General features: G+C 34.0%; 1 protein-coding gene and 1 pseudogene across 1 annotated transcript in view; both read right to left on the bottom strand.

Annotated features, from left to right (window-relative positions):
* The window catches only part of LOC108727678 (uncharacterized), a 9,247-nt gene extending 4,988 nt beyond the window's left edge, over positions 1-4,259 (bottom strand). Inside the window, exons 1-5 of the mRNA XM_018455879.1 lie at positions 4,198-4,259; positions 2,878-3,049; positions 1,550-1,688; positions 1,305-1,412; positions 457-745 (exon numbers count right to left, since the gene is read on the bottom strand). Coding sequence (XP_018311381.1) covers positions 457-745; positions 1,305-1,412; positions 1,550-1,688; positions 2,878-3,049; positions 4,198-4,243 — 754 coding nt within the window. The 5' untranslated portion in view covers positions 4,244-4,259. The remainder of the gene's footprint in view (positions 1-456; positions 746-1,304; positions 1,413-1,549; positions 1,689-2,877; positions 3,050-4,197) is intronic.
* Positions 4,260-8,042: 3,783 nt separating this feature from the next.
* LOC108727741 (uncharacterized) lies at positions 8,043-8,969 on the bottom strand (annotated as a pseudogene).
* Positions 8,970-9,701: the final 732 nt, after the last annotated feature.

The raw sequence follows: 9,701 nt of genomic DNA, 5'->3' as shown, positions 1-9,701 counted from the left end.
AGAGAGAGAGAGAGGGGGGGGGGAGAAAAAAGAGCTACATTAAATATATTTTATACTTTCCAACGATATCGTTATTTTTACGCCGTTTAATTAAAACATTTGAGCTTGTTGGGTACTTATAACATCAATACTAATCGTTAGTTTATTTTCCTCATTATATTGTTTGTTTTAATTTATACTTTTTAATATTAATGAGAGCATAATTATAACGATTTTGTATCGTTTATTTCTTTCTCCTAAAACTACTTCGATCTCGAAACTCGCAATCTCGTTTGCATTAATTTTTATGAACAATATACATTATTACATAAAATCTCTATAAAATTCTTGTCTCTTAAGATCTGGCATTTGTCTCACATAAATGTCATCCAGATCCTTTATTGAGTAGCCACACTCTATATTCTACCGTAAATTGAGACGCATAGCAAAGAGCGCGTAATTGTCAAAGTTTAACACCACTGATCCATCTGATCCACCACAGAAGGTCCACAACATTTGTATAAACACCGGGATAAAGCGGTTCATCGCATTTGTATCCCCAGGATACAATTCCGTACAGAATACCATCCGCCGTAAGAGGCCCGCCTGAATCGCCTTCACATGCATCTTGGCCGCCATGCATGTAACCCGCACAGATCATTCGATCGGTGATGCTGTGGATGTATTTGTATATACCTTGACACGTTTTTTTGCTCACAATCGGAAGCGATACTGTCATTAACATTGGTGATAATTTTCCACCTTCCTAAAATAGAAATTATTTTACAATTTCCGTAAATTGTAACACACATCAATTATTTACTCTAACGCGCCTTAATAGAACGTGTTAGGATTATCGACATGTAATTGTCATATAATTGTAGCACATAATGCATAATGATCACCCACTCCAATCTTCCTCGTAAAGTACAGATACCAACACCTAGAAACTATATATAGAACGGAGTCGATATCGGTTATCAGATATCAGCATCGAGAAATTAGCGGAGGATATGCTGCGAAAGTGTAGTTTTGCGCCAGATCGGAAAGGGAAGTCCATAGATGAAGTAATTTAACAATGGCACATAATTTAATACCTTTAATACAGCCGCAACGTAATTTAGTATCATTACAAATAGGACGCAGGGGATATTGATTTTTTTTTGGTCGTATACTGAATACTGTGTGGTACAATTTCCGATACGGAATAGCGCTCCTGCGAAATCTTCGAATCGTGCTTGGTCGATTGGGCGAAATTTGCTATTATTTAGACCCATTTGTTTTCCGCAACGTTCAAATAATGAGTCTATTCTCCGTGCACTTACCTGCACCGCGCCCCATCCGGTAACGTTCACCATAACACCATCCGTGAGTTTCTTTTTCGGAAGCTTCACTGGCTGCACCCTATCGTTAAATACGATTTCGCCATCGATCTGAAATGAAATTTCCAGTGTGTGAGAACTACCGATGTTGTTATTGTCAGCTGGCGCAGAGTCGTTAACGACCAAAAACAGAGAGATCGGGGCGAGGAAGCAAAAGAAAAGAAGAAAGAGATGGAGGTCGATGTTACCTCGAGAAGGGCGATATCGTAATCGATCGTCAGGAAATTGTAGGCGGGATGTTGAACGATCTTTTTAACTAGATAAAAGGTGCCTCCCTCGTATTTGTCGTTACTTCCTGCGTGAAGTCTGTAAACGCTTGCCGACAAACTGGAACAGAACGTATGTGCTGGTATATGAAAATATCATGATGCTAAGCGTACGCTATGCAGCTACGCTATGATATAATTTACAGATCATTTATGAGAAGATGCTCTACCAGATATAAGGTGATTTCAAACAAACGTGCCTACAATTTTCCACAAGATCTCTTCTCTGTCTGTACTTTAAATTTTCGATACTTAACTGTTTGTTTTTGTTATAAATTCAATGCTGACCATTTCTGAACAAGTCAGATATTTCACGAAATTATTCTATTATATATGATTTCTTCGATTTACTATTAGATTTTTGCGATACTTAATTAATTTATTATGCACTTCATTTCATTTTCTGTATGACGGTTTCCATCATCATTACATATCATTATGCTTTATAAGTTATATGAATTTTATTGTTAGCAATAAATTTTATGCACTGAGGATGGCCCAAAACGAGAGTTAAAACGTTTATACTTTCATATGAGAATATATGATCCAATTTTTGTTTTGTTTCTTATAGGTACTTTATATTATATGTTGGCTACTCTTCTTGCAGGAGTTTTATATTCTTTGCATTTATATAGGTATACTTACAGGTACTTTATATTCTTTTGATTTATATTTTTTAGAGTCTAAATTTATTCGTATTGTAAAATTTTCAACTTGTATAATTTTAACACGACAATTCGGAACGTGAACTTGAAGCGGTGGAACTTCTACTTTAAATAATAATTATTCCGCTACAGATAGGAGTTATATTCAGTTTATGAAAGCGTAAAATGGATTGTAGAGTTTCCCAGGAAAGATTTCTCTGTTTCTGAGTTTTAACTAATCGCACCGGCTCATTATCAGAGCCGTATTTACCTTCTTCCTAATTAGGCATTCGCGAATTGGATACTCAAAAACAGACACGCTTGAAAAATTGCATTATTATGGAAATTTATGATAAAGTTTACAATTTTATCTTCCTCTATCCGAATTTGTATACTGTTGAAATATGCAAGAAGAAAGTAAATACGTCCTGCGATAATGATGCTGCGATTATATTTGACACTTAATGAGAAGTATTAAATTAGTTGGAAGACGTTTCAAAGATAAAGATAAATGTAATTAGCTTAAACGTCTTATGAAGATTTAGGTGTTGCCTTGTAATGAGATAATGTGATATCCAAGCAGGAAAGAAATATGTATGTATATACCTGACGCAATGAGCCGCCGTAAGAACCCATTTATTGTCGACGATGACGGCTCCACAAGCGTGCCGCGAACCTCGCTGGAGGCTCAATTGATAAGGATGCTGCTTTATGTCAGTTACCGTACCTCTTGTGATTCGAGGGTCAAGAGGAATAGTCGGTCGCACCAGGAAGGATGCTGTAATATTAAATCTGATGGTAGAATTTGTCTTGGGTCACATCTCAGCAAAAAAGTTGGCCCCACAATGCGGTGAATACATAAATCATGCGAAGATTTGGTTGACTTTATTACACGCAACTGTATAGCCTCTTAAACTTTCTTCTCCGGGACGCGTTGGATAATAAAAAATACGGCTAAAGAAGTTCCGCTATAACTTGTACTGATTTGACTTTATCGTTCTCTATTATTCATTGCCGAGTTCTAAATGTCAGATAAGTTATGTTATTTATGTTGTATATGAAGCTTAACTCTTTCTAATATAAATATAAATATAACATTTAATATGCAAATTTACAATTTATATATAGGTAGCCCTATATTAATTAATATAAATCAATTTTCTTTGAAATGATTGATGATACAAAAAAATGTTTTAGATAACAGTGGAACGATTTCAACGTATTGGACGTATTTTTCTAGATGAAAGCGTCAAAAAGATATGAAGATCACTTCTACTTTTTTTAAATGTAAGTGACCTTCATATTTTTTTAGCGCATTCACCTAGATAAAAAAATGTAACCAAAATACGTCCTCCCGAAACCGTTCGACGAAAAGAATATAAAACGGAAAATTAAAGGACATACATCACAAACGTAAGATGTCAGCAACTAGTATTTTATATTTCAAATAATAGATTAACAATTAAAATAAACGTTTCGGCTTTAAATTAGGCCATCTTTAGTATCGCAATAATTCTTCATGTAACTTACACATTAGTATATATTAACGCAAAGGCCCTAAATTTGAGTTTTCACATTATACCAAGTCTACTTATTAATTACGCAGGAACGTTCGTTAACTAAGAAACTTATTTTCTATGATAAAAAGTGAATTTCTAATAAATAATGATGATAATCAAAAGAGTATCCAGTTATATGATCCAGAGGAATTTGTTTATTATTACAATCAATCCAATAGTCCAAAGGTTCATCATTAATAGTTAATTGAACACTTGTTAACTATCATCATTATTTATCAGAAATTCACTTTTTATCATAGAAAATAAGTTTGTTAGTTAACGAGCGTTCCTGCGTAATTAATAAGTAGACATGCGTATAAATAATTTAAAATCATAAAAAGGTAATATCAATATTTTTTTTACTCACCGATAATTGCGGCAAATAGGAAGTAGCAAATAAAACTTCGTAACATCTTACTAGCACACAGGTACGTGTAATACTAGTAAGTTATACATAATACTCATTGGCTTTTATATTGCAGTCATGTTTCTCACATCTGGCGAAAACTTCTTATCTCATGTCGACGCAAAACGCATTTTATTCGAGCGTCACGTGAAACAACATAATTGTTAAAGAATGTCATGTAGGAAACACAGATAACGAAATATTCTCTTCATAAAATCGCTTTATTATTGTAATATAAGAAAAACCCGTATTCGCTATAGTAATAATTCAAGTGATAAGATATTTCTGTGTGTATACATATACAGTGAGTGCAAAAAATATTCGTATAAGGAAATTTTTTATAAAAAAAATCTTATTTGTAGAAAATAAACATTAATTAGCAATTTTATACAATGAATTCATTTTGTTCTAACAAACAAACGAGCTTCTCATGTATTTCTGATTTTAAAAGCTAAATTTTTCGATCGAATAGAATACTTTTTGAGCATCCAAATAATACAATTTTTAATTTTCGCTTATTTTTCAGATGAGATATTTTTTGTAATTAATATCTTTTTGGTATATATAATTTAAGAAACATACAGTCTATTTTATTCTTTATGAATAAATTGTTAATTACCCAGCAAGAAATGATCGTCAATTAAATGTCAAATCGACGTTAAATTGGTATTGAAATCATTGTATCGACATCAATTCGATGACTCTATTATTTGGATAATATTTACTCTTTAAAAATGAAGTTTTTTAAAAAAAAATGTTTTCTCTGTACGAATACTTTTTGCACTCACTATATATGTATAGATAAGCAGAAATATAAAACTGTATCATTTCTTCTGATACATAGGGTTGGTTAAACTGAATAGAAAAGTCCTCTATGGTTCTGTACAGATGCTTATTTGCAGATTAATTAATTATTTTCGTAATTATTATGGTAACAAAACTTTTGAGAATTCTTTTCTATTCAACTTCGTCCGCTTTATCTTCTCATAACAGGTAATAATGGTTATTATATATATATATATATAAATATATATATACAGACACCCTGTATATATATATATAAATATATATGAATTTGAATCCGTGCGATTCAGCGGAAAAAGACGGTTCAACGTTATGCATTATTTGCAGTCTCGAGAAGCGCGCGTCTCTGAATGCTCGTTAAGCGCTTATATTCGTTGCTAAATTCCGCTACGCAAATTTCATCTTGGTTTGCAGATGTTTATTAATTAATTTTTTTATTAATTATTGAGGAAATTGTAAAATGGTAGAGAACTTTTCTATTTAATTTAATTCTACCAGTCTATGAAAGATAATATTATTACTACACATTCTCTATATACATATTTATGCACACGCTTTTATATTTTTTATTATATTTTTTATTTCTTTTTTACTATTTCATTTTATTTTATACATGATAAATAAATATAATTTTTAGAAATCCGAGTGACATAATCCGGACAGCATTAAAATATGCGCGTAAATTAAGTATAGAAATGTTTGCGCAAGTGCTTGATCGAGTTGATAAAGATAAAATCTTGTAATACACACATGAGTGAAGTTTTATAATTTATTAAAACGAAATGGACCATAATTAAAGCCAGTAAATAAAAAGTACTTTCTTTGATATGACACATGTATGTATATATATATATATATGTATATATATTATATATTATATATATATATAATAATATCTCTTTTTTTCTAAATTTTATCATTAATGTGAATATTGCTTTGATCAAAAACCAGCTAAGAAAATTCCATTCAAAAAGATTGGTTTAATTTGATATTTCTCGTTACTGAAATTTTAACACATTATTGATTGACGACTAATTAATGGAAAATTCGCGATTTCAATTAAAGCTTACCCTTCTGTATGTATCTTTCATATCTATTTCAATTAAACATTTGGAATTCGAATATAGACTGTAGCAGTTTTCAATATATCGGTTATAAAATTCTAATAATTCCATAGGTTCACTGAACTATATCATTTTCATACTTATCTATTTTTGGTTCGGCAGAAATTTTGATCCATCGTCTGTTAATTAATCGCTTATTTATAGACGATTGTGTAATGAAATGGTACAAATTTTAATATTCAAATAATGTGATATAAATGTCGTCATCGATTTTATCTTTAGAAGTAAATAAATACTAATGAAATTTAAACTTTAAATTTTCAATTATCGAAAACTCCCATGAAATTTTATTCGGAAGATTTGAGAATTAATTTTTTTTAAAGTTACACATTTTATAAAATAAAAAAGAATATGTATTCTTAATACACATACGTTTTGTTAATATTTTTTTCTTTCTCTATCTCTCTATCTCGCTTGGTTATATATTTCCTCTTTTTTAAATAAATTATTACTTATGTGATATATTAGCTTTGAGTGTCAATCCTCCCGACAGCCTCTCCGGAAACTGATCGATGGTTAAAACTCAAATTTCCTGTCCAATCTTTCAATATTACCTCCGGATATAATCGATGTCTACTTATACGCGATATTTTGAGAATTGTTATAATATGAGGAGTAAAGAGTGGTACAGCAAGCAGTGTCTGTCGACATCGTCAGCGACTGCTGTCTGACGATTAACATATAAATCAAACTTCTGACGGCAAGCCAGCTCCTCCCCGTGCTCGAATTTGTTCCCGGATTCTCCCGTTACCCATCCTGGATGCGTGTGCGCCGTCAGCCATCTTGTATACTATTCTCTCTCTCCCTCCCCCTCTCTTTTCCGAAAACGCACTGAAGAGATGTGCGAATGTTGAGAAGTTGAGAATCATCGAGGATGTATTTTCTGCGCAGCCGAACAACATTGATGTGATTCAAGATGATATTCACATCAGTGCAGGTGTTAGATTATCTTTTCGAAACGATCATCTCATGAACTAGGTAAATACAAATTTTCAGCGCGTAAATATGAAAAGAAACTTTCGTATGTAAAGCACGAAATTACGTTTCAGTAATTTCGAATTTCAAATGTATGCGTTGAATATTTGAAGAGAAATAATTTGTAGAGAAATAATTTGCAGACAAATACTCGTCTTTGGCAACAACGTGTAATTAAATTTAACCTTCCAGAGCTGATGCTGGGTCTGTTGAATCCACTCAATCAATTCTTCATTTGCAAATTATTAGGTGCGTACATCGAACACAACAGCGAACACAACTTGAATGAGCGTTCGTTGCTATTGATATATTTTTCTAGATTTATCGTGGATCTAAAGGTCTACTCCAATCACAAGCAATAATTACTGAGCGCTCACTCAATCGTTGTATTCACTGAATGCATCCATTGTTATTAAAATAAATTTAATATTCATTTTTTTTTCATATGAATTATGCATGTCATTTTGGTTTCTTAAAATTAATTAGTGCCTTCTAGTCAATATAAATTAAATGAGTCTCGCAGACTTATCGTCAATATCAGTTAACAGAATTTAACATCAGCATCGGAGGATTGAGAGAAATCAAAAATAATACATGATAAATGTGTATGAGATCTTTATTCACTTTGTACAGCTCTTTAGATTAATTGACCATTACGATGATTACAATAATTTGATGATTTAATTATAACGACTTGATGATTCATGTTTTTATGTGTGATATGTATATGTCCCTGCTGGGCGTGTTTTCGAGGACTAGTTCCACTTGGCAAGAAGCCTACGGGCGTAATTTGGAAGGAAGAAACCTAACATCCTCTTGTCTCTCCAGTACATTTCGTTCCGAAGCCGTGATGAGTAGCCGAGGCGGGACGAGTCTTGGGTGCCGTAAGTCTGTCACGCAGGACTAACGAGACCCATCCTGAGAGGATTCCCTGTCTGGACAACCGTACCGTAGCGTACTTTCTCCTTTGCCTGCTCTTCTATTCTTTCCGTTTTCTTTTACGTACCAAAGCATCGCGCACACGTCCAAGACGATTACTGCACACCCGGGACGCCGTTGCAATGGCGTATGCAATTTCCACACTCTCGCCGTTCGCAATTTATCAGCGGCGGGAATCGACCGCGGAAACGCACTAGAAGGCGGAAGGTCGAGAAACGAGGATATATCCCATCGAGGACATGCGTCTTGCTGTTTCTTCACGCCAAAATAACAAAGAGAGAGGGACGAGAATTGGCTTTCCCGTGAGATGCAGCCATTGCGTTTCGACGGTAATCGTGAGTGCAATCCGATGGAGAAAATATTGCGAGATATTTGAAAGATAGTGAAGGCGTGATCGGCGAAATGAGATAAACGCTTCAGAAACAAGTCTTCGATTGTTGCGCAACGTGAACTTTAGACAATCTCGCGACTTCGACTTGCGCTCGAGATTGTTGCAATTTTTATCCGCAAAGCGGAATATATCGTGTCAACGCAACGAGTCTCGTTTCTCTACGCACCGACGGTATATATATCCGCGTGCGATGCTGGCGCGTACCAATTAACAATTAGCGATTTTGATAACGAGCTGTAGCATAATTTGAATTAGCTCTAATCGAGTAATTCTGCGCTCCGCCGGAATGCACTTTCCATGCCTATGTACCCTCATATTCGCCCCGTTGCCTAGCCGCTTTAAAGCCGCACCTGTACGTACGTCAGCCACATAATTGGCTTTCGCGATCGTGCCGAAGTACTTGAAGGCGCGAGGATTACCAGGAACCTGATTGCGCGAGAGCTTTGTGCGGCAATTTGGATTTTCCGTCGTTCCTCGTCCGTCGCCTTCGTCTTTGCCATTCTCGTCGCTTCCACGGAGCTTGTACATCTTGTCCTACGAGTAGATAGAAAAGCATTTGAAAGAGCTGGAAATCGTCAAACTAAAACGTTTTTCTTGATAGGATACGCCGAGTTTATGGTCCCTCTTTAACTCACAATCAATAAAACGAGTATTTAATGGAGATCGAACAATTTTTGTACAATTTGATATCATTTGGTAACATTTAATAAATCGTATAGGTTATTAAATCGCACTTAATCATATAGACGATAAAAATACAAGGTTTTTAAGGGTATATTTTAAAGGTTATTAAGTTTTAAATGTAAGAAAACAATATAAAGACGTAAAAAAATTGTATACAATCGTAATAAAAGAAATAGATTTTATACTTATAATAGTTATAACTATAATTACATTATCTAAAATAAACAGTAGGAGATCGATATTACTCAAATGACACTTCACTTTACGTTTGAATTTATTATTCGCAACGCCATTCTATTACCTTTATAAGGGCAATTTTTTAATCGACAAAAGAAAATGATATGAAACGTGAGCTTCGTAATGTGTCATCGGAGAATCCATTAAAATTCAACTATTGTCGCAATCTATTGGTCGATAAAGCGAACCAAGTGGACGCTCGTTAGCGCGAGCTGCACGGAGTCGCAGTTAGGAGGACTGTCTGGCAAATGGCTGAGAAGGAGTAGAAAAGATGACCTTGCAACGTGGCCAGACGACTAGGAAAGAGCGTC

Source organism: Mycetomoellerius zeteki, unplaced genomic scaffold (assembly GCF_001594055.1).
Source record: "Mycetomoellerius zeteki isolate Tzet28-1 unplaced genomic scaffold, Tzet1.0 scaffold52, whole genome shotgun sequence".
In the NCBI taxonomy this organism is placed as follows: Eukaryota; Metazoa; Arthropoda; class Insecta; order Hymenoptera; family Formicidae; genus Mycetomoellerius; species Mycetomoellerius zeteki.
Note: the sequence above shows the minus strand (reverse complement) of the source record. Positions and strands in the feature narration are given on the sequence as shown.